General features: G+C 51.6%; 1 protein-coding gene and 1 non-coding gene across 2 annotated transcripts in view; both read right to left on the bottom strand.

Moving 5' to 3' along the window:
* LOC139233713 (AT-rich interactive domain-containing protein 3B-like) overlaps positions 1-25,527 on the bottom strand; it is a 248,438-nt gene that overhangs the window by 13,812 nt on the left and 209,099 nt on the right. The window contains exons 6-7 of the mRNA XM_070864126.1: positions 23,652-23,896; positions 13,853-14,098 (exon numbers count right to left, since the gene is read on the bottom strand). Of these exons, the coding sequence (XP_070720227.1) occupies positions 13,853-14,098; positions 23,652-23,896 (491 nt within the window). The remainder of the gene's footprint in view (positions 1-13,852; positions 14,099-23,651; positions 23,897-25,527) is intronic.
* Positions 6,873-6,979, bottom strand: LOC139234271 (U6 spliceosomal RNA). The gene has a single exon (XR_011588311.1). It is a non-coding gene; the product is annotated as a U6 spliceosomal RNA (small nuclear RNA).

Raw genomic sequence — 25,527 nt, forward strand, 5'->3', positions numbered from 1 at the left:
AGGTTCACCAGACTGATTCCCGGGATGGCGGGACTGACCTATCAAGAAAGACTGGATCAACTGGGCTTGTATTCACTGGAGTTCAGAAGAATGAGAGGGGACCTCATAGAAACGTTTAAAATTCTGATGGCTTCAGACAGGTTAGATGCAGGAAGAATGTTCCCAATGTTGGGGAAGTCCAGAACCAGGGGTCACAGTTTAAGGATAAAGATAAGACAGTGGAAGACACAAAAAGCATGCCAAAATGTGCAGGCTACAGGAATTTGGGAAGGGAGGACCTTGAGACAATCACTATCACTAGGGGGGTAGTGCTGGACAGGCTAATGGGACTCAAGGTAGACAAGTCCCCTGGTCCTGATGAAATGCATCCCAGGGTATTAAAAGAGATGGTGGAAGTTATAGCAGATGCATTCGTTATAATCTACCAAAATTCTCTGGACTCTGGGGAGTTACCAGCGGATTGGAAAGCAGCTAATGTAACGCCTCTGTTTAAAAAAGGGGGCAGGCAAAAGGCAGGTAACTATAGGCTGGTTAGTTTAACATCTGTAGTGGGGAAAATGCTTGAAACTATCATTAAGGAAGAAATAGCGGGACATCTAGATAGGAATAGTGCAATCAAGCAGACGCAGCATGGATTCATGAAGGGGAAATCATGTTTAACTAACTTACTGGAATTCTTTGAGGATATAACGAGCATGGTGGATAGAGGTGTACCGATGGATGTGGTGTATTTAGATTTCCAAAAGGCATTCGATAAGGTGCCACACAAAAGGTTACTGCAGAAGATAGAGGTACGCGGAGTCAGAGGAAATGTATTAGCATGGATAGAGAATTGGCTGGCGAACAGAAAGCAGAGTCGGGATAAATGGGTCTTTTTCCGGTTGGAAATCAGTGGTTAGTGGTGTGCCACAGGGATCAGTGCTGGGACCACAACTGTTTACAATATACATAGATGACCTAGAAGAGGGGACAGAGTGTAGTGCAACAAAATTTGCAGATGACACTAAGATTAGTGGGAAAGCGGGTTGTGTAGAGGACTCAGAGAGGCTGCAAGGAGATTTGGATAGGTTAAGCGAATGGGCTAAGGTTTGGCAAATGGAATACAATGTCGGAAAGTGTGAGGTCATCCACCTTGGGAAAAAAAACAGTAAAAGGGATTATTATTTGAATGGGGAGAAATTACAACATGCTGTGGTGCAGAGGGACCTGGGGGTCCTTGTGCATGAAACCCAAAAGGTTAGTTTGCAGGTGCAGCAGGTAATCAGGAAGGCGAATGGAATGTTGGCCTTCATTGCGAGAGGGATGGATTACAAAAGCAGGGAGGTCCTGCTGCAACTGTATAAGGTATTGGTAAGACCGCACCTGGAGTACTGCGTGCAGTTTTGGTCACCTTACTTAAGGAAGGATATACTAGCTTTGGAAGGGGTACAGAGACGATTCACTAGGCTGATTCCAGAAATGAGGGGGTTACCTTATGATGATAGATTGAGTAGACTGGGTCTTTACTCGTTGGAGTTCAGAAGGATGAGGGGTGATCTTATAGAAACATTTAAAATCATGAAAGGGATAGACAAGATAGAGGCAGAGAGGTTGTTTCCACTGGTAGGGGAAACTAGAACTAGGGGGCATAGCCTCAAAATACGGAGGACCAATTTAAAACCGAGTTGAGAAGGAATTTCTTCTCCCAGAGGGTTGTGAATCTGTGGAATTCTCTGTCCAAGGAAGCAGTTGAGGCTAGCTCATTGAATGTTTTCAAGTCAAAGATAGATAGATTTTTAACCAATAAGGGAATTAAGGGTTACTGGGAGAGGGCAGGTAAGTGGAGCTGAGTCCACGGCTAGATCAGCTATGATCTTGTTGAATGGCGGAGCAGGCTCGAGGGGCTAGATGGCCTACTCCTGTTCCTAATTCTTATGTTCTTATGTTATGTAAGCCATTTAGGACCGAGATGAGGAGAAACTTCTTCACCCAGAGAGTGGTGAACCTGTGGAATTCTCTACCACAGAAAGTTGTTGAGGCCAATTCACTAAATATATTCAAAAAGGAGTTAGATGAAGTCCTTACTACTAGGGGGATCAAGGGGTATGGCAAGAAAGCAGGAATGGGGTACTGAAGTTGCATGTTCAGCCATGAACTCATTGAATGGCGGTGCAGGCTAGAAGGGCCAAATGGCCTACTCCTGCACCTATTTTCTATGTTTCTATGTAACTGCTGTCAGTCTCCGGCGGCAACTATACATAAAGGCAAAGCTTCAATATGGGTGGGGGGGGGGGGGGGAGCGAGGGAGAGAAGAGGAGGGTGTGCAGAACCAAAGCTAGTGACGTTTCAGATTGGCGAGGCTGGCCACATGTCCCTCACAAGACCACATCATGGAAACAGTGTCGCAAAATCAGAGAGAGCACACCTTCGGAAGGTGAGGAGAGCAATTTGGAAAGGGAAAATAAAATATAATCCCCTCCCCCCACAACTCATAACAATGCAGGTGTGCGAAAGGCAACAATTCCCTCTCAATGGCCCAGAGTAAACAGCTGTATTTCCAGCTTTAAATAACGGCTGGCTGGACCTATAATTACTTTTACGGCTCTGTTCTGCTCGAGCATCAGCCCACTCGGCCCGAAGGGCACAGAAGATGTTCGCAATGCTCTCTTTCAATTGACAACTAAATTACCTTCATTCAAACGACCTCACCTTGAAGTCTTCCGGGTGCACCTTCTAATCACGGCTAATGGCAGGCAGCGGCCCTTTAAACCAGCAGCACACAGGCCTGGGCCGAGATGAAGGGGAGCGTGTAAGACGTGGGTCCGGAGCCAGGTAAATCGTTACCGGGCTCTCTTCAAACTTCTAACATTTGCAACAGCGACTACACTTCAAAAACTATTTCATTGGCTGCAAAGCACTTTGGGGCATCCTGAGGTCGTGAAAGGTTGAGAGGAGATTTGACAGGTGTTCAAAATCAGGAGGGGTCCGGACAGAGTGGATCGAGAGAAACTGTTCCCATTGGTGGAAGGGTCGAGAACCAGAGGACACGGATTTAAGGCGATTGGCAGAGGAACCAAAGGCGACATGAGGAAAAACCTTTTTACGCAGCGAGTGGTTAGGATCTGGAATGCGCTGCCTGAGAGGGTGGTGGAGGCAGACTCAATCGAGGCTTTCAAAAGGGAGTTGGATAAGTCCCTGAAGGAAAAAAATTTGCAGGGCTACGGGGAAAGGGCGGGGGGAGTGGGACTGGCTGAGCTGCTCTTGCAGAGAGCCAGCACGGGCTCGACGGGCCGAATGGCCTCCTTCTGTGCTGTAACCGTTCTATGATTCTGCAACAAATCTATCTATCAATCTATAATGTATGCACCAGTGACTGTGCTCGCAAGTTGGGTTCAGCTGCTGAGTTGGGAGTGGCTTAGCCAGTCACGTGATGTTCACAAGACTCAATAAAACCCCGGCCAGTTGGGTTCGGGGCCTCCACGATTAGGCAGGTGGATGAACTGGTAATGTGTTTTGTTATGATTGTTAAACCTTTCGCTACTGAACCAACTAGTTCTTGTGTTGCTATGGATTCCTAAGCAAAGAACCCATGAAGCAAATACATTACACTATCTATCTTTCTCTCGCGTGTTATGCATGCGCAGTATCTTCTAGTGGTGACAGCTTGTGGGGACCTCCCGACTGATGTGCGGCCCGGCATCTTAGGAGGAACATTGTTCCAATTAGCTTCAGTGCCGCTGGTTTAGGCTGGGGGTGGGGAAGGAGAGGCTCAGGTCCACACCCACTGGTTGCTACCCATGGACTCTTGCTGGAATGTGTCAAGCTGGGCATTGGCTGAGGACAGGATTGGGTTCAGCAGTGAGGCCTGCCACAGTGAGGCCCTGCACCGCCTGGCGTCCGACATGAAAAGTGGCTAGTTGGTCAACCGAGGAAGGGCAGCAGTCCACCTAGGGAGCAGTAGTTCATCAAAAACCAGCGGCTTAACGAGAGGAGGGGAGGAAGCTGGTGGGGGAGTCAAACAGATTAAAAAATAACAAAGGAGACAGTAGTTATACCATGCCTTTCACAAGCTTGAGCGTCCCAAAGCGCTTTACAGCCAATGAAGTACTTTTGGAACGTAGTCACTGTTGCAATGTGGGAAACGCGGCAGCCAAATTGCGCACAGCAAGCTCCCACAAACAACAAGGTGATAATGATCAGATCATCTGTTGATTGAGGGATAAATATTGGCCCAGGACACCGAGGATAACTCCCGCTGCTCTTCTTCGAAATAGTGACGTGGGATCTTTAACATACACCCGAGAGAGCAGACGGGGCCTCGGTTTAACATCTCTGAGATGGCACCTCCGACAGTGCAGCACTCCCTCCGCACTGCACTGGGAGTTCCAGCCCAGATTTTTTGTGCTCAAGTCCCTGGAGTGGGACTTGAACCCACGACCCTGTGACTCAGAGGTGAGAGAGTGCTACCCACTGAGCCATCACAAGTCCCAAAGTCAGTCCCACGCGCGTAAGCTGCAACCTTGAATGCGTCTGAATGAGAATCACTCGGGCAAATCTTCTGGCTCACTGTCAGTCGACCTGATAGCGCCATCAGCCCAGAATCTCAGGCTGATAAAAGGTTATTAAATTACAGCTGTAATAAGGCAATTAAACAAAACCTTTGGACCGCAGCCAGCAACAGTACAAGGTCACAATCTCCCCAAGAGGCGCCTGGTACAACAACATAACAACTTGCGTTTATATAGCGCCTTTAACCTGGTAAGACCTCGCAAGGCGCTTCTCAGGCGCCACAAATTGAAGCTACTAAAATATATTTTTTAATGGAATCGTAATTTCCATTGAATTTCTTTCCCTGTTTCGGGACGTGGGTGATGTAATGTATTTGCTTCCTGCGTTCTTTGCTTAAGAATTCATAGCAACACATTGCTATTAAGAACTAGTTGGTTTATTAATCATCATAGACAGTCCCTCGAAATCGAGGAAGACTTGCTTCCACTCTAAAAGTGAGTTCTCAGGTGGCTGCACAGTCCAATACAGGAATTACAGTCTCTGTCACAGGGAAAGGGTGGGTGGGACTGGTTTGCCGCACATTCTTTCCGCTGCCTGCACTTGTTTTCTGCATGCTCTCGGCGACGAGACTCGAGGTGCTCAGCGCCCTCCCGGATGTTCCTCCTCCACTTAGGGCGGTCTTGGGCCAGGGACTCCCCCCCCAGGTGTCGGTGGGGATGTTGCACTTTATCAGGGAGGCTTTGAGGGTGTCCTTGAAACGTTTCCTCTGCCCATCTGGGACTCGCTTGCTGTGTAGGAGTTCCGAGTAGAGCGCTTGCTTTGGGAGTCTTGTGTCGGGCATGCGGATGATGTGGCCCGCCCAACGGAGCTGGTCGAGTGTGGTCAGTGCTTCGATGCTGAGGATGCTGGCCTGAGCAAGAACACTGACTTTGGTGCGTCTGTCCTCCCAGGGGATTTGCAGGATCTTGCGGAGGCAGTGCTGGTGGTAATCCTCCAGCGCATTGAGGTGTCTACTGTATATGGTCCACGTCTCTGAGCCATACAGGAGGGCGGGTATCACTACTGCCCTGTAGACCATAAGCTTGGTGCCAGATTTGAGGGCCTGGTCTTCGAACACTCTCCTCCTCAGGTGACCGAAGGCTGTGCTGGCACATTGGAGGCGGTGTTGGACCTTGTCGTCAATGTCTGCCCTTGCTGATATTCATTAACAAAGGTTTAACAATCACACTACACATTAACAGCTCATCCACTCGGCTCACAACTGTATACCTCATTGTGAATGACCGAGACCCAACTGACTGGGGTTTTATTGGGCCCAAATTTGGCCCACCCGTTTTTTCGGCGCACTCACGTGACATGCGCCGACTTCCTAGGCTCAAAACGGCGCCAAAAAGATGTCCCCGGATTCTGGCCGCTCTGTTGACTCTACCGGGACTTGGCGCGGCGTGGCGATTCCATTGGGGGGTGGAGCTAGGGCCCTGCGCGTGAAAGATTGCCGACAACAATGTGCATGTGCATTGGAGCGTTTGCGCATGCGCAGTAGCGAATAACATTGGCAATCGGCCAGTTCCCTGTGCTCTCCCGCCCGTATCTATCCCCGGCTGAGTGGCCTCCCGCACCAGCCGGCTAGCCCGCTGTCCGTTGATTCCTGCAGCCAGCCTGACTGTGTCTTCCGGGAGCCCAGCCCAGCCTGCCTGTGTCTTCTGCGAGCCTGTGGCCAGTTCCTTGTGCTCTCCCGCCTGGTTGCCTGCCCGCACCTATTCCCGGCCAGCCATCTAACTTCCCGGGCCCGAGTTAGGAAGGTTGGACTTAAGTTTTATTTTTTATTTCTTCTTGGTGGTTTTTATGCTTCTTGAATGTTGTTGTGCTTTGTTTAGTGCTTTGTAAGGTCCTCTCCGCTTCCCTTCCCGCCCCTATCTCTGGCTACCTGCGCTGATTTCTGAACTCTCCGCAAGGGTTTTCTGTGTGGCCACAAGTGGCCACATACGCTGGCCTAAGTTAGTTTGGAGCAACTATTAGCTGTCCAAAGTGACTTAAATGGCCAAAACTGGCATAGGTGGCTGGTAACGGCCCCTTTTGAAAAAAACTGAACTAAACTCAAAAAATCCTAACTAACTCACTTACACTGGCGCAAATTGAATGTGCAAAATGGGGATTTTTAAGATACTCCAGAAAAATCAAGTTGCTCCAAAAAAAACGGAGCAACTCCTGGCCAATTTTGAGCCCATTGAGTCTTGTGAACATCACGTGATTGGCTAAGGCCACTCACAATGCAACAGTTCTACAACTATTTTAAATTAACAGACAAAGCCGAGTGCCCCCTTATTTAAGGGACACTAGAACCCACAAATGAACAATAAAACTTTTTGGGAACTTAGTCGATCAAAAATATGGAACGCTTCACGAATTTGCGTGTCTTGCTTGCATAGGGGCCAGACTAGTCTTCTCTGTAATGTTCCAATTTTTGTATATGTGCTGCTGAAGAGAGCATGCAACAGCTCTACAATTATTTTGTTGGAACTTTAATTCAAGTGCCCCGTTTTGTAAGGGCACAAAAACACACAAATTAACAAACAAACATTAAAGGGAAACTTGACAAATCAAATTAAATTGAAATTTGGTTGCCGGGGGTGATGATGCACTCCAGTCCCTCCGGCGCCCACCTCTCGCGGAAGGCCGCGAGCGTACCGGTGGACACCACGTGCTCCATCTCCAAGGACACCCTGGCTCGGATGTAACCACGGAAGAGACGCAGGCAGTCAGGCTGAACGACCCCCTCGACCGGCCGCTGCCTGGACCGGCTGATGGCACCCTTGGCCAGGCCCAGGAGCAGTCCTACGAGGAGGCCTTCCGACCTGCCCGCTCTCCTCCGCACAGGGTGCCCAAAGATCAGGAGCGTGGGACTGAATTGCAACCAGAATTTGAGGAGCAGCCCCCTTCAAATACTGGAACAGAGGCTGCAACCTGACACATACAACATAAACGGAAATTGCAGACGGCCTGGGAGTCCGTGAATCGACTTAAAAACCGATTGCACGGGACTGCTCCGTGCAACACCCTCCAGGCCAAGTCCCCAATAAATAGTGGGAGGACTCCCGCGTAGAGAGCACTCCATCGGGGACCCCCGCCTCCTCCGGACGGCAAGGTGGTGCGCCATGGCGTGTCCGGACGGCAGACGAGGATGGCAAGGTGGAGAGTGTGCAGGAGCAGCCCGTACAGGATCCCCTCCGCGCAGAACTGAAAGGCAAGGAGGGGATTTCCCCGAGGCGGCTCAAGTTGTGAGATGCCGGCTCCCGAGGGAGGTTTCCGGGGTTTGGCGCCGATGAGGAATTCTGTCCGGACGGGGATCAGTTCGGACGGGATCTCCCCACGTGCTTGAGCCTCCTCGATACACCTAACGGAGTCAGGGACCAGTGCTGTTTTTAACGACAACAGCTCGACAAACCTGTGAGCATGCTTAGAGGTGCATACATTACATAGAAACATAGAAACATAGAAAATAGGTGCAGGAGTAGGCCATTTGGCCCTTCGAGCCTGCACCACCATTCAATAAGATCATGGCTGATCATTCACCTCAGTACCCCATTCCTGCTTTCTCTCCATACCCCTTGATCCCTTTAGCCGTAAAGGCCATATCTAACTCCCTTTTGAATATATCCAATGAACTGGCATCAACAACTTTCTGTGGTAGAGAACTTCACAGGTTCACAACTCTCTGAGTGAAGAAGTTTCTCTTTATCTCAGTCCTAAATGGCTTACTCCTTATCCTTAGACTGTGACCCCTGGTTCTGGACTTTCCGAGCATCGGGAACATTCTTCCTGCATCTAACCTGCCCAGTCCCGTCAGAATTTTATATGTTTCTATGAGATCCCCTCTCATCCTTCTAAACTCCAGTGAATACAGGCCCAGTCGATCCAGTCTCTCCTCATATGTCAGTCCTGCCATCCTGGGAATCAGTCTGGTGAACCTTCGCTGCACTCCCTCAATAGCAAGAATGTCTTTCCTCAGATTAGGAGACCAAAACTGAACACAATATTCCAGGTGAGGCCTCACCAAGGCCCTGTATAACTGCAGTAAGACCTCCCTGCTCCGATACTCAAAACCCCAAGCTATGAAGGCCAACATGCCATTTGCCTTCTTCACCGCCTGCTGTACCTGCATGCCGACTTTCAATGACTGATGTACCATGACAGGTGACTCTGACCAGGCCGCATTTACTGCCCAACCTTAGTTGCCGTGACAACCGAGTGGCTCAATAGGCCGGACGGGTCAAAGGAGGCGGGGGTCCCCTTCCCCCGAGGGGCATCAGCGAACCAATTAGGTTTGGATGACAATCCGGCAGCTGCCATGGTCATTTCACTCTTGGTGCCAGCCCAGAAATGACCGTATCTGTTGAATTGAATTTCACGGCTTGCCACAGTTGAAGCCTCAATACTAAATCTGAATCGGGCTGTTGTGATAGAGCTCTGATGGAACATTAGCCGGCTCCTGTTGTGCCCACCCCTATCGGTAACTGCGTTGGGAAACCAGTGATGCCCCACTAAAATAAGTGAAATGAATGCATTCTTTGCGTGGTCCGGAGTAGCATTTATATAGCGCCTTTAACGTCGTCAAACGTCCCGAGGCGATTCACTGGAACGATTATCAAACAAATTTTGACACCGAGCCACATGAGACGTTAGGACAGGTCACAGAGGTATGCTTTAAGGAGCGACTTAAAGGAGGAGAGAGAGGCGGAGAGGTTTAGGGAGGTAATTCCAGAGATTGGGGCCCAGGCAGCTGAAGGCACGGCCCACAATGGCGGAGCGATTGAAATCGGGGCAACGTTAGAGGCCGAAACTGGAGGAGCACAGAGATCTCGGAGGGTTGGAGGAGGTGGTAGAGATAGGGATGGACGAGGGCATGTAGGGATTTGAACGCAAGGACGCGTCTTCTCATCCTATGATGGGGCTACACCCAGGTTCTGGGATTCCCCAACCCGCTCCCCCCCCCAGCTCCCGCCAGCATAGAGACCCTGCCACCTCTCCCCCCCCCCCCCCGCCCCTCGACTGACCTTACTGACCAGCAGTTGCCTTCCGACGCCAACTGGCGGCCTGACAGTCATCCCGCCAGCAGCGGACGGTAAGCGGGATTTAAACAATGTGCGGCTGTTAAAATCTGCCGGGCCATCCCGGAGCGGGATGGCCATCTGTTCCCACTGGCGAGTTTGAAGTTTGGTTTCTAATCTTTGAGGGGGGGGGGGTTTCAATTCCGATTTATGGCAGAATGACACGGCACTAAAGGCGGCCATTTGGTCGGCTGTGGCGGTGCTGGGTCTTTGGAAGAGCTGTCCAGTTAGTCCCACTCCCCGATGGTAAAGGAGCTGGGTAGCCCTGGTCAGAGACCTCGGTGGGGGGGGGAGGGGGGGGGGGGCGAAATTCAGTCACGCACCCCCCCTCCCCCCGTTTGGGGGCGGTAACCATGGCGAGGTGGGACTTCCTGCACTCAGCCAAGAAGTCCCGTCCACGACCGCAAAATTGGGCATACCGCCCCCACCGCCCCCCCCCACCGAGAGAAAGTGGAACACAAAGACAGGTGTTCTACTTCCTCTTGGGGGGGGGGGGGGGGGAGCGGGGGGGGGGGCGGGAACCGGCGCGGTGAGCGCGGGAATTCTCCAGCATCACGCGGAGCGCCGCGTAGCTCTGAGCCGGGACCACGGGGCCCTTCTGTTCCATTAAAGGGGGGAGGGCGTGCTGTGAGTTGCGCAGTGGGGCGACGGGGGCCCTCCGCTAAATCACCGGGAATGCGGGGGGGGGGGGGGGGGTGGGGGGGTTGCCGTCTCAGCAGCCCGGCACAGAAGCGGAGATGCCGGGCTCCACCATCGCGGCACAGACCCCCTCACCCCCCCACCCCGCCCCGTGGAACATACAACGGAAGGCCTGCAAAAAAAAAAAACATGGCGTCGCGCACCTCCCCCTTTACTGTCCCCCCCGGGGGAGCGGAGTGAGGCCCGGTTTGCGACCCGCGGAGGCTGGCGCTGACCTCGCCCGCACACGCCTCACGGGGGGGTTGCCCAATTTCCTCTGCGGGTTCGGAAAACGGGTCGCCGCGCACGCCGGCGACGGCACCATTGCCGGCGTGGCTCGGTTTGGGCCTCCGCTAACTCCCGCGCTATCTCACGGGAGCCGGTAACAGCCCCCCATCTCCCGCCCCCCCCCTTTCCCCGCGTCCGGGCGAGAAATCGCTTGCACCCAAACGACGCAGATTTCCCCCCCCTCCCCCCCACCCCCCAACGAACCGGATTAAAAACCGACCTCGTTCACCGGCCGCTTCCATTCCGTCCAGAGACTGAAGCTGCAACAACCCAAGGCTCCGTGCAGCGGGACTGAGCGCTCGCTGTACGATTGCCTGCTTTATACCACTTTATGCTGAATCATACGACCAACAGTCACCGAGATTACATCAAATCCGATCTGCAGGGACCCCATGCCTTTATCTGCTGAAGGCTGCCTGATCACAATTTTCTTTTAATGTGACTGGACTCCCATCCGACCGCCCCCCCCCCCCTACCTGCCCCATCTGTTGCCAGGCCACAAACCGTCTGTTCAGTCAAGGCTCCATAATCTCCAGTTGGTCTCCGGTGTGGTTCTGACAATCTCGCCTCCATTTCTGTAACTGCTCCTTCCCCATTGGTTTTGGCTCCATCTCTGTTTCTCGTTCACTGTCTCTCGTGCTGGCTCGGTATCCGTCTCCAAATCTTCACTCATTCTTTTTCTATTACTCTTTCCTTCCCTCCATCTCCTGCATTCTTACTGCTGTCTCTGTACAACTCTCGCACACTTCCTCTCCTGGTTGCTCTCTCTCTCTCCTTCCTCTCTAAACGTCTCTCTTTTTCAATGTCTCTCTCTCTCCCTCTCAATGTCTCTCTCTCTCCCTCTCCCTCTCTCAAGGGTCTCTCTCTCTCTCCCTCTCCCTCTCTCAATGTCTCTCTCTCTTCCTCTCCCTTTCTCAATGTCTCTCTCACTCATTCTCCCTCTTTCAATGTCTCTCTCTCTCTCCCCTCTCAATGTCTCCCTCTCACTCATCCTCCCTCTCTCAATGTCTCTCTCTTTCAATGTCTCTCTCTCTCTCTCAAATGCGCTCCTGGCAGGCCTCCCACATTCTATCCTACATAAACTTCAGGTCATCCAAAACTCGGCTGCCCTGTGTCCTAACCCGCACCAAGTCCCGTTCACCCATCACCCCTGTGCTCGCTGACCTACATTGGCTCCCGGTTAAGCAACGCTTCAATTTCAAAATTCTCATCCCTATTTTCAAATCCCTCCAAGGCCTCGCCCCTCCCTATCTCTGAAATCACCTCCAGCCCTACAACTCCCCTAGATGTCTGCGCTCCCCTAATTCTGGCCCCTTGAGCATCCCTGATTATAATCGCTCAACCATTGGTGGCCGTGCCTTCTGTTGCCTGGGCCCCAAGCTCTGGAACTCCCTGCCTAAACCTCTCCCCCTTTCTACCTCTCTTTCCTCCTTCAAGACGCTCCTTAAAACCGACTTCCTTGACCAAGCTTTTGGTCACCTGCCCTAATTTCTCCTCATCTGGCTCGGTGTCAAATTTTTTTAATTGCTTATATTTTTTGTCTTATAACACTCCTGTGAAGTGCCATGGGACATTTTTACTACATTAAAGACGCTGTATAAATACAAGTTGTTGTTGTACAACTTGCATTTAGATAGCGCCTGTAACCTGGCAAACCTCCCATGGTGCTTCACAGGCGCCACAAATTGTAGTTCCTAAAATATATTTGTAAATGGAATCATAATTTCCATTGAATTTCTTTACTTGTTTTCGGGACGTGAGCTCTGTAATCTATTTGCTTCGTGGGTTCTTTGCTTTAGAATTCCTAGCAACACGTTGCTATTAAGAACTAGTTGGTTTATTAACAAAGGTTTAACAATCACACTACACATTACCAGTTCATCCACCAGGCTCACAACCACCTGCCCCATCGTGGATCCCCCGAGCACAACTGGCTGGGGTTTTATTGAGTCTTGTGAACATCATGTGACTGGCTAAGCCACTCACAATGCAACAGCTCTACAACTATTTTGATGAAACCATCAATCAAGTGCCCCTTCCTTCGAGGGGCACTAAAACTGACACATTAAACAAATTAAACTTTTGATATTAAAAGGATCAAATTAAAATTTGGTTGCCGGGGGTGATGATGCACTCCAGTCCCTCTGGCGCCCACCTCTCGCGGAAGGCCGCGAGCGTACCGGTGGACACCGCGTGCTCCATCTCCAGGGGCACCCTGGCTCGGATGTAACCGCGGTAGAGAGGCAGGCAGTCGGGCTGAAAGACCCCCCTCGACCGCCCGCTGCCTGGATCGGCTGATGGCCACCTTGGCTGTGCCCAGGAGCAGGCCTACGAGGAGGCCTTCCAACCTGCCCGCTCCCCTCCGCACTGGGTGCCCAAAGATCAGGGGCGTGGGACTGAAGTGCAACCGGAAATCGAGGAGCATCACGTGACCGCCTACGTCACTCACAATGCAACAGCTCTACAAACATTCTCACAGGTGCATACATTACAGGTGACTCTGACGAGGCCACATTTATTGCCAACCTCGGTTGCTGTGACAACCGAGTGGCTTACTATGCCGGACTGGGCAAAGGAGAACATAAGAAATAGGAGCAGGAGTAGGTCATACGGCCCCTCGAGCCTGCTCTGCCATTCAATAAAATCATGGCTGATCTGATCATGGACTCAGCTCCACTTCCCCACGCTCCCCCATAATCCCTTATTCCCTTATCCCTCAAGAAACTGTCTATTTCTGTCTCAATGTCCCAGCTTCCACAGCTCTCTGAGGCAGCGAATTCCACAGATTTACAACCCTCTGAGAGAAGAAATTTCTCCTCATCTCTGTTTTAAATGGGCGGCCCCTTATTCTAAGATCATGCCCTCTAGTTCTAGTCTCCCCCCATCAGTGGAAACATCCTCTCTGCATCCACCCCGTCAAGCCCCCTCATAATCTGATACGTTTCGATAAGATCACCTCTCATTCTTCTGAATTCCAATGAGGCAGGGGTCCCCTTCTCCCGAGGGGCATCAGCAAACCGATTGGGGTTTGGACGACGTTCCGGCAGCTGCCGTGGTAATTTCATTTCATTCCCCGCCTCCGAGGCGGGGAATGGAATGAAATGACCACGGCAGCTGCCAGAATGTGGTCCAAACCCAACTGGTTCCCTGATGCCCCTGAAGCTACCCATTTTGGTTTGTTGACAAGTTGTACTCAGGTTTTCCACCCCCCCCCCTCCACCCCCTCCCCCCCCCCCCCCCCCCCCCCCGTCCCGGTGAGGGTCCCATACGCACCGCGAAACAGGCCTCACCTTTGCCGTTGATTTTGATGCTCATCGGCACGTGGGTTGCCATGGCGAAGAGGTTCTGCTGGAGGGCCTGCTGCATCAGGCGCTGCTGCTCCTCGGCGAAGCGGGCCATACGCTTCTCGGGTGGCTCCCCACTCTCCAGCTTCTCCTTCAGCTGCTCCAGGGTGATGGCCTGGGCTGCGGAATGATGGCCCCCTCGGGCCAACGGGATGTGGATCCGGCTTGGCGTCAGAGAGCAAGTCCCGTCTTCTGCCGGGGGGGGGGGGGGGGGGGGGGCGGAGGTGGGGGTTGGTGAAAACAAAAACAGACACAAGTACAGTCAGGTATGTACAGCACACTGTTAATTACACAATTGTCATCATCCTGATGGCTTGCATCCTGGGGTCTTAAGAGAAGTAGCGGCAGGGATTGTGGATGCATTGGTTGTAATTTAACAAAATTCCACGGATTCTGGGGAGGTCCCAGCAGATTGGAAAACTTCAAATGTAACGCCCCCCCGATTCAAAAGAGGAGGCAGACAAAAAGCAGGAAACTATAGACCAGTTAGCCTAACATCTGTGGTTGGGAAAATGTTGGGGTCCATTATTAAAGAAGCAGTAGCAGGACATTTGGAAAAGCAAAATTCGGTCAGGCAGAGTCAGCATGGATTTATGAAGGGGAAGTCACGTTTGACAAATTTGCTGGAGTTCTTTGAGGATGTAACGAACAGGGTGGATAAAGGGGAACCAGTGGATGTGGTGTATTTGGACTTCCAGAAGGTGCCACATAAAAGGTTACTGCACAAGATAAAAGTTCACGGGGTTGGGGGTAATATATTAGCATGGATAGAGGATTGGCTAACTAACAGAGAACAGAGAGTCGGGATAAATGGTTCATTCTCTGGTTGACAATCAGTAACTAGTGGGGTGCCGCAGGGATCAGTGCTGGGACCCCAACTATTTACAATTGATATTAACGACTTGGAAGAAGGGACTGAGTGTAACATAGCCAAGTTTGCTGACGATACAAAGATGGGAGGAAAAGCAATGTGTGAGGAGGACACAAAAAATCTGCAAAAGGACATAGACAGGCTAAGTGAGTGGGCAAAAATTTGGCAGATGGAGTATAACGTTGGAAAGTGTGAGGTCATGCACTTTGGCAGAAAAAAATCAAAGAGCAAGTTATTATTTAAATGTAGAAAGATAGCAAAGTGCTGCAGTACAGCGGGACCTGGGGTACTTGTGCATGAAACACAAAAGGTTAGTATGCAGGTACAGCAAGTGATCAGGAAGGCTAATGGAATCTTGGCCTTTACTGCAAAGGGGATGGAGTATAAAAGCAGGGAAGTCTTGCTACAGGGTATTGGTAAGGCCACACCTGGAATACTGCGTGCAATTTTGGTTTCCATATTTACGAAAGGATATACTTGCTTTGGAGGCAATTCAGAGAAGGTTCACTAGGTTGATTCCGGGGATGAGGGGGTTGACTTTTGAAGAAAGGGTGAGTAGGTTGGGACTCTACTCATTGGAATTCAGAAGAATGAGAGGTGATCTTATCGAAACGTATAAGATTATGAGGGGTCTTGACAAGGTGGATGCAGAGAGGATGTTTCCACTGATGGGGAAGACTAGAACTAGAGGGCATGATCTTAGAATAAGGGGACACCCATTTAAAACAGAGATGAGGAGAAATTTTTTCTCTCAGAGGATTGTAAATCCGTGGAATTCGCTGCCTCAGAGGAAGCTGGGACATTGAATAAATTTGACAGAAATAGACAGTTTCTTAACCGATAAGAGGATAAGGGGTTATGGAGGGAAGTGGAGCTGAGTCCATGATCAGATCAGCCATGATCTTATTGAATGGCGGAGCAGGCTCGAGGGGCCAAATGGCCTACTCCTGCTCCTATTTCTTATGTTCTTATATTATCATCATCATAGGCGGTCCCTCGAACGAGGAGGACTTGCTTCCACAAAAGTTCACAGATGTTTCAATGAAGGACCCGATGTTCCAGTCCTGAACTCCAATTGAGTGGGTGGAAGATGCCTGTGCGTGGATTTTTTTAACGTGTGGTGACCGTTGCACACCAGCCACCACACGGGCTCGACAGAGCTAGGTCTTGGTCCAGTGGCAAGGGTTGAACCAGGACGAATGGAGACCTGTTCTGCTGCACGGACCTCATCATCATAGGCAGTCCCTCGGAATTGAGGAAGACTTGCTTCCACTCTTAGCATGAGTTCTTAGGTGGCTGTACAGTCCACTACGAGAAGCACAGTCTCTGTTACAGGTCGGACCGATAGTCGTTGAGGGAAGGGGTGGGCAGAGAGCCTGGTTTGCCGCACGCTCCTTCCGCTGCCTGCGCTTGATTTCTGCCTGCTCTCGGCGATGAGACTCGAGGTGCTCAGCGCCCTCCTGGATGCACTTCCTCCACTTAGGGCGGTCTTTGGCCAGGGACTCCCAGGTGTTAGTAGGGATGTCGCACTTTATCAGGGAGGCTTTGAGGGTGTCCTTGTAACGTTTCCTCTGCCCGCCTTTGGCTCGTTTGCCGTGGATGAGTTCCAAGTAGAGCGCTTGCTTTGGGAGTCGCGTGGCAATGCGCACACATAGCGCAGTGTGGGCTGGTCTGTGCTGCCCCTGGGCCCTCGCCTCTCCTGGGCCCCGTACCCTCATTCACCGCAGGGCTCGGTGCTCCAGCTCTATTTATAGCCCCGACCTGCGGTGGCGTTCTCACACAGGTCGGGGCGGCCCACAATAGCAATAAAGAGTTAGTTGTGGCTCAGTGGGTAGCAGTCTCTCGCCTCGGAGTCAGAAGATCATGGGTTCAGTTCCCTACTCCAGAAACTTAGCTCCATAATCCAGGCCGACACTCCCAGTCTTTTGGATGAGATGTTAAACCGAGACCCCCGTCTGCTCTCTCAGCTGGATGTAAAAGATCCCACGGCGCTATTTCAAGGAGCGCTGAGAGTTCTGGCCAACTGCTCATCCGCAGGTATCAGTGGGTAGCACCCTCGCCTCTGAGTCAGAAGGTTGTGAGGTCAAGCCGCACTCCAGGGAGTGCTGCACTGTCGGAGGTGCCGTCTTTCGGATGGTACATTAAACCGTGGCAGCGTCTGCCCTCACAGGTGGACAGAAAAGATCGCATGGCTACTATTGCGAAGAAGAGCAGGGGGAGTTATTCCCCGGTGTCCTGGGCCAATATTTATCCCTCAATCAACATAACAAAAAACAGATTATCTGGTCATTATCACATTTCTGTGTGTGGGAGCTTGCTGTGCACAAGTTGGCTGCTGCGTTTCCCACATTACAACAGTGACTACAGTCCAAAAGTACTTCATTGGCTTTGAGACGTCCTGAGAGAATCTATAGAAATGCAAGACTTTCCTTTAGTTAAAGGGGTCAGATGTCATCAAATAGTATGAACGTACATTTGTATAGCACCTCCCCTGACACTGTACAGCCAAAAAATATATTCTGAAGTGTCGTCACTCTTATTCCTTTCGCAAACGCAACAACCAATTTGTGCACAGCAAGCTCCCACAGCCAGCACTGAGATAAGTGAGCAGATAATCTGTTTGTGATGTTGGTTGAGGGATAAATATTGGCCCAGGACACAGGGCAAGTTCACCCCAGCTTTTCTTCAAAATAGTGCCGTGGGATCTTTTACGTCCACCTGAGAGAGCAGACGGGGCCTCGGTTTAACGTCTCATCCGAACGACGGCACCTCCGACAGTGCAGCGCTCCCTCAGCACTGCTCTGGGAGTGTCGAGCAGATCCTCCTGCCAATGGGGCCTTGAACTCACAAACTTCTGACTGAAGTGAATGAGCGACCACGGAACCCACACTTAGGAGCAAGGGCTCCCCCAGTGGCGCTGCTGGTTACAGCTTGAGCGGCTCAGATGAGCCAAGGGTGTAGCTTCAAACCTTGGCATGGGCTGCGTAAGCCGATCTCAGCTGAAGAGGTTGCTGGACCGGGAGCCAATGTGTGTCAGCGAGAGAATGGGTATCGGCAGGCTATTTGCTCACAGGAGACCTCGCAGTCAAACCCAGATCCAATTTCAGCAACAACAAAAACTTGCATTTATATAGCATCTTTAACAGGAGCGTTAATCAAACAAATATTTGACACCGAGCTGCACAAGGAGATATTAGGACAGGAGGCTTAGTCACAGAGGTTGGTTTTAAGGAGCGTCTTAAAGGAGGAGAGGTAGATAGGCGGAAAGATTTAGGGAGGGAGTTCCAGAGCTTGGGGCCCAGGCAGCAGAAGGCACGGCCATTAATGGTTGAGAGATTATAATCAGGGATGCTCAGGAGGGCAGAATTAGAGGAGCGCAGACATCTTGGAGGGGTTACATAAGAACATAAGAAATAGGAGCAGGAGTAGGACATATGGCCCCTCGAGCCTGCTCCGCCATTTAATACGATCATGGACTCAGGTCCACTTCCCTACCCGCTCCCCATAACCCCTTATTCGCTTGTTGTGGGGCTGGAGGAGATTACAGAGATAGGGAGGGGCGAGGGTCATGGAGGGATTTGAAAACCAGGATGAGAATTTTGAAATCGAGGCGTTGCTTAACCGGGAGCCAATGTCGGTCGGCGAGCACAGGGGGTGATGGGTGAGTGGGACTTGGTGCGAGATGGGACACGGGGCAGCGAGCACAGGGGGTGATGGGTGAGCGGGACTTGGTGCGAGTTAGGACACGGGGCAGCGAGCACAGGGGGTGATGGGTGAGCGGGACTTGGTGCGAGTTGGGAAACGGGGCAGCGAGCACAGGGGGTGATGGGTGAGCGGGACTTGGTGCGAGTTAGGACACGGGGCAGCGAGCACAGGGGGTGATGGGTGAGCGGGACTTGGTGCGAGTTGGGAAACGGGGCAGCGAGCACAGGGGGTGATGGGTGAGTGGGACTCGGTGCGAGTTAGGATACGGGGCAGCGAGCACAGGGGGTGATGGGTGAGCGGGACTTGGTGCGAGTTGGGAAACGGGGCAGCGAGCACAGGGGGTGATGGGGGAGCGGGACTCGGTGCGAGTTAGGACACGGGGCAGCGAGCACAGGGGGTGATGGGCGAGCGGGACTCGATGCGAGTTAGGATACGGGGTAGCGAGCACAGGGGGTGATGGGTGAGCGGGACTCGATGCGAGTTAGGATACGGGGCAGCGAGCACAGGGGGTGATGGGTGAGCGGGACTTGGTGCGAGTTAGGAAACGGGGCAGCGAGCACAGGGGGTGATGGGGGAGCGGGACTCGGTGCGAGTTAGGATACGGGGCAGCGAGCACAGGGGGTGATGGGTGAGCGGGACTTGGTGCGAGTTAGGACACGGGGCAGCGAGCACAGGGGGTGATGGGTGAGCGGGACTCGATGCGAGTTAGGATACGGGGCAGCGAGCACAGGGGGTGATGGGTGAGCGGGACTTGGTGCGAGTTAGGACACGGGGCAGCGAACACAGTGGGTGATGGGTGAGCGGGACTTGGTGCGAGTTAGGACACGGGGCAGCGAACACAGTGGGTGATGGGTGAGCGGGACTTGGTGCGAGTTAGGACATGGGCAGCTGAGTTTTGGATGACCTGAAGTTTACGGGGGGTGGAATGTGGGAGGCCAGCCAGGAACGTGTTGGAATAGTCAAGTCTAGAGACAACAAAGGCGTGGTTGTAGCAGGCCAGCTTGGGAACTGAGGCGGAGACCAATGGCAGTACCTCGACTGCTCCCGAATCCTAACCTATGGTTGAGTATCACACTAGGCGCTGCACTTACATATTGTGCCACCGGAGGAACTCACAGTGCACTCCTGCTTTAAGTGCCGTGGATGTTTATCTCCTCTGTAACCGGGGCGCAAAGGAGCAACACATTTGATCAGATAAAAAGGATTGCAAAAGAACGGTAGATAAATAGGAAATGAAAGAGGGATTAGGGGGATGATCTGAGAGATCAAAGGCAAGTACTGCTGTAATTGATTTGCAGCAGCTTGTGAAACCCACTTGGACCAGGTGTGACAAATATGTTTGTGGCTGAAACGCAAAATGATCAGCAAGCGAACCCGAGAGTCAGGATGATTTTAACCGCACCGTCCGGGCGGGAAACCCAGGTGCCCGGGGTGCGTTTCATACGCCGCCCGATATTACTCCCCGTAAACTTCAATAGAGAATACAATCGGGGCAGGGTGTTAATCCGTCGATGTCCCCCAGTCCCGTCTGTTTCCCAACGGGTGGGTTCGGTAACACTTTCCAGGCGGCACGAGGCGCTTTCAGAAAGTGGGGGGGGGGGGATATGGGGAGGGGGTACAGGGGGTGAGGGACAGGGGGCATGGGCAATGAGTGGGGGATGAGCGATATGTGGGGGTTGGCCGATGAGCGGGGGATGGCGATATGCTGGGGGGGGTGGGGGGGATGGGTGATGTGTGTGGGATTGGCGATGAGGGATGTGCAGGGGATGGGGGATGTGTGGGGGATGGGCGATGTACGGAGGATGGGCGATGTGTGGGGGATGGGCGATGTGCGGAGGATGGGGGATGGGGGATGTGCGTGGGATGGGCGATGTGCGGGGGATGGGCGATGTGCGGGGGATGGGCGATGTGGGGGTGAGGGGCGATGTGCGGGGGTGATCGGGCAGTGGATGAGGAGAGCCTGCCCTTATGGGACCCTCACACAGCCCCCCATCCGTTGCAAAACCCCCGAGGCTTCACAATAGCCATGCTCCCCACCCCTGCCGGACTTCCAGATGTTCCCTGCGTCAGGCTAGCGTCTACGCCCAGGCGCAGGACCGCAAACATCACTCAATCCCCTTCAAGTTCACGTGGCTCAGTGTCACCTGGGACGGTCTAGTCTGATTGGCTTATCACCTGGCCTCCTCTAGTCTGATTGGCTGAACATTACCTGGGACCCGCTCATCCATTGGGAGAGCCCTTCCCCTTTATCCACCCAGATGTTATTGACCATGCAAATGCAGGCAATTCACTGGTACTGTACATATCTCACTAACCTATAGAGCCACTCCGGGACAATATACCAGCACCTTCACTCAAAGGGTCAACGGCCACATTCCGAGCATTTCCACAGTACTGTCCCAGGATACATTCCATCATGCATTCTCTTTAAAAAATGCACGTTATTCCGATAGAGATAAAGCTGTTGCACTCCCCCCAGCAGCAGATTCCATGAACCGTCACTGCAATAACACACACAGATGGAACAGCAGAAAATAACAACCAGGACTGAGTGACTGAGAAGGGTTACACAGAGCTGGACAGGAGAGGAGAGCTTTGGTTCTGATCATGGAATGGTTACAGCGCCTCGTGTGATACTGAACCACACAGATGTACGGGGCAGTCCCGGATCTGTGCGGAGATAGGATTGGGCAGCAGTAGAGCTTCTGCCATTGGTCCCAATCCCAATTCCCAATCTGGCCATGCTCGAACCATGGCTTTGTTGCCTCTCGACTTGACTATTCCAATGACCTCCTGGCTGGCCTCCCGCCTTCCATCCTCCGTCAACTTGAGCTCATCCAAAACTCTACTGCCCCGTGTCCTAACTCGCACCGTTCGGCCCGTCGAGCCCATGCCGGGTCTTTTTACACCCAACAGTCTGTAAGCCAGGAATTAGCGCTCTCACTCTCGCCCCTGAGTCGGAAGGTTGTGTGTTCAAGCTCCACTCCAGAGACTTGAGCACAAAAATCTAGGCTGACACTCCCAGTGCAGTGCTGAGGGAGTGCTGCACTGTCGGAGGTGCTGTCTTTCGGATGGGACGTTAAACTGACGCCCCGTCTGCCCTCTCAGGTGGACGTAAAAGATCCCGTGGCACTATTTCGAGGAAGAGCAAGGGAGTTAACCCCGGTGTCCCGGTCAACAGTTACCCCTTAACCAACATCATGAAAACAGATAGTTTGTGGGAGCTTGCTGTTCACAAGTTGGCTGCTGTGACCCTCTGCATTGCTACAGTGACTGCACTTCAAAATAGTAATTCATTGGCTGTGTAGAGCGCTTTGTGGTTGTGAAAGGTGCTATATAAATGCAAGTCTTACTTTAATGATGATTAATACCACAGTGGGGTCTGCTACAGTGGCGGACTCCTGCTATTCCTGACTGATCATGGAGATTGGCGGATAATTGAGTGGCTGCTCAAGATCCAACCCAGATCCCAACGTGACCTTGAAGGAGCAGCCAATCAATTGAAAGTGATCCAGTGAAAGACCCATAACCCAGGCTGCATCCCTCATCTGGAGGGTTCTGTAGTATAGAGCCCCACCTAGTGGACTACTGTGGTAGTGCAACTGCTTGTGTAAATACAATAAAAGCAACAGGTGACAAGGTCATATAGAAACATAGAAAATAGGTGCAGGAGTAGGCCATTCGGCCCTTTGAGCCTGCACCACCATTCAATATGATCGTGGCTGATCATGCAACTTCAGTATCCCATTCCTGCTTTCTCTCCAAACCTCTTGATCCCTTTAGCCGTAAGGGCCACATTTAACTCCCTTTTGAATTTATCCAACGAACTGGCCTCAACAACTTTCTGCGGTAGAGAATTCCACAGGTTCACAATTCTCTGAGTGAAGAAGTTTCTCCTCATCTCGGTTCTAAATGGCTTACCCCTTATCCTTAGACTGTGACCCCTGGTTCTGGACTTCCCCAACATCGGGAACATTCTTCCTGCATCTAACCTGTCCAGTCCCGTCAGAATTTTATATGTTTCTATGTTCACCTGACAAGTTCCTGCATTATGGAGCCATCTTGTAAGTGTGTGTTTGTGATGTTGTAAAGAAGACATCAAAGATTCCGTGCTTTATTCCAAGTGGATTTCTTACAGCCGCAAGACATGAGCCAACCCAGGTCCTTAACTCAACCCGAAGTGCACAAGAAACATTCATTGAGGTGGCCACAGGCCCGAAGGACTGTGAACGCAAAGGATAAAAGGGAGGTCGGACTTTAATATCTACTAACAACAATTTGCATTAATGCTGCACTTTAAACGTAGTAAAACAACCCTCTTCGCAGGAGTGTAATGAAAGAGAGTTAGACGCCGCGCCACATAAGAATTAGGAGCAGGAGTCGGCCATTCGGCCCCTCGAGCCTGCTCTGCCATTCATTAAGATCATGGCTGATCTTCTGCCTCAACTCCACTTTCCTGCACTATCCCCATATCCCTTGATTCCCTTAATATCCAAAAATCTATTGATCTCTGTCTTGAATACACTCAACGACCGAGCCTCCACAGCCCTCTGGGGCAGAGAATTCCAAAGATTCACCACCCTCTGAGTGAAGAAATTCCTCCTCATCTCAGTCCTAAATGGCCGACCCCTTATCCTGAGACTGTGTGACTCCTGGTTCTAGACTCCCTTAGCCCGGGGGAAACATCTACCCTGTCAAGCCCTGTAAGAACTTTGTATGTTTCAATGAGATCGCCTCTCATTCTTCTAAACTAGAGAATGTAGGCCGAGTCTACTCAGCCTCTTCTCGTAGGACAATCCCCCCCCCCCCACTCCCCCCATCGCAGGACAGGTGGGCAAAAACTTGGTCAAAGAGGTAGGTTTTAAGGAGAGTCTTAAAGGAGGAGCGGTAGAGAGAGAGATAGGCAGAGAGGTTTAGGGAATAAAATTAAAGAGTTTAGGTGCCTTGGCAGCTGAAAGGACGGATGGCAATGGTGGAGCGACTAAAATCGAGGATTAAAATTGCGCAAGAGGCCATAGTTGGAGGAGCGTAGAGATGAGGACAGAGGGTTCGAGGGCTGGAGGTGGTTAGAGAGATAAGCGAAGGTTTAAGTCTCACAAGTGCTTGCCTCGAGTCCAAGGATCATTGCAGCAATGATCCGCACACGACAAAAGAGTCGACACCACCTACCTTTCTTGATGAGCTGCCCTGGAGAGAGGTGGGTGCCGTTGGTGGAGGGAACATTCATGGACGACAAGTGGACCTTGGGGGGGGACAGGAGGGAGCAGGCCGTGCTCGGAGAGTAGCCGAAGAGCGCCGAGCTGTAGCTGGGCCTCCTGCCCTCCCGCCTGTTGCTGTCGATTGCCGCCTGGAGCTCGGCCGGAGAGCTGAGTGATTGCTTTTCACATTCATACGGGTAGAGGTATTTCATGTATCTGCAGACGGATAAAGGACACGCGTTACACAGCCCTCTGCGCGCCGAGCTTCAGTTACTCCGCACTTCGCAATAATAGGGGAACGGTAATGTAATGTATGCACCGGTGAGTATGCTCTCAGGTTTGTGGAGCTGTTGAGTTCCACATATATGCTCAGTGTGTGAGGTTGCAGCCCCTCTTCCATTATCTGAAGGGGCAGCTCCTCAAATTCTGGTTGCACTTCAGTCCCACACTCCTGATCTTTGGGCACCCTGTGCGGAGGGGAGCATAGGACTGCTCCTGGGCATGGCCATGGGGGCCATTAACCGATCCAGGCAGCGGGCAGTCGAGGGAGACTGCCTGCCTCTCTTCTGCGGTTACATCCGAGCCAGGGTGTCCCTAGAGATGGAGCACACGGTGTCCACCGGTACGCTCGCGGCCTTCCACGAGAGGTGGGCGCCGGAGGGACTGGAGTGCGTCATCACCCCCGGCAACCAAATTTTAATTTGACCGTTTAATGCCTAAAGTCTCATTTGTTCATTTGTCGGTTTTGGTGCCCCTTTAATCAGGGGGCATGTGATTTACAGGTGCAACTAAAATAGTTGTAGAGCTGTTGAGTTGGGAGTGGCTTAGCCAGTCATGTGATGTTCACAAACCTCAGTAAAACCCCAGCCAGTTGGGTTCGGGGGATCCACGATGAGGCAAGTGGTTGTGAGCCTGGTGGATGAACTGGTAATGTGTTGTGTGATTGAATCAAAGAGCCCACAAAAAAAATACATTACAGATAGTATAGTGGTTATGTTACTGGACTAGAAAGCCAGAGTCCTGGATTAATGATCCGGGAGACCCAAGTTCAAATCCCAGCATGGCAGCTGGGGAATTTAAATTCAGTTAATTAAATAAATTAAAAAGCTACTATCAGTATTGTGATGGTGACCATGAAACTACTGGATTGGAGTATATAATGTATTTGCTTCATGGATTATTGCTTAAGAATTCATACAACACATTGCTATTAACAAAGGTTTAACAATCACACTACACATAACCAGTTGATCCACTAGGCTCACAACTACCTGCCTCATTGTGGATCCCCCGAACCCAACTGGCTGGGGTTTTATTGAGTCTTGTGAACATCACGTGACTGGCTGAGCCACTCACAATGCAACAGCTCCACAAACCTGTGAGCATACTCATTACAGTGCAAAAACCCACCTGGTTCACTAATGTCCTTTCGGGAGGGAAATCTGCTGCCATTACCCGCTCTGGCCTATATGTGACTCCAGACCCACAGCAATGTGGTTGACTCTTAACTGCCCCTCTGAAATGGCCTAGCTCAGTTGTTTAAAAAAAAAAATTACTGCAGCGTTTCAAGAAAGCGGCTCACCTCCACCTTCTCAAAAGCAATTAGGGGATGGGCAATAAATGCCGGCCTTGCCAGCGATGCCCACATAAATTAAAAAAAATAATGGCAAGGTAATCCCTCTGCACTGTAGGCGACAGTGACAGGTTATAAACGACGTGATATTACAGCCTCCGATATAAGTTGTGTTCAGCTATAAGTTATAGGAAGTTATGTCAGCCGTGGCTCAGTGGGGAGCACACTTGCCTCTGAGTCAGAAGGTTGTGGGTTCAAGTAAATCTCGGCTGAC

Source organism: Pristiophorus japonicus, chromosome 21 (assembly GCF_044704955.1).
Source record: "Pristiophorus japonicus isolate sPriJap1 chromosome 21, sPriJap1.hap1, whole genome shotgun sequence".
NCBI lineage: Eukaryota > Metazoa > Chordata > Chondrichthyes > Pristiophoridae > Pristiophorus > Pristiophorus japonicus.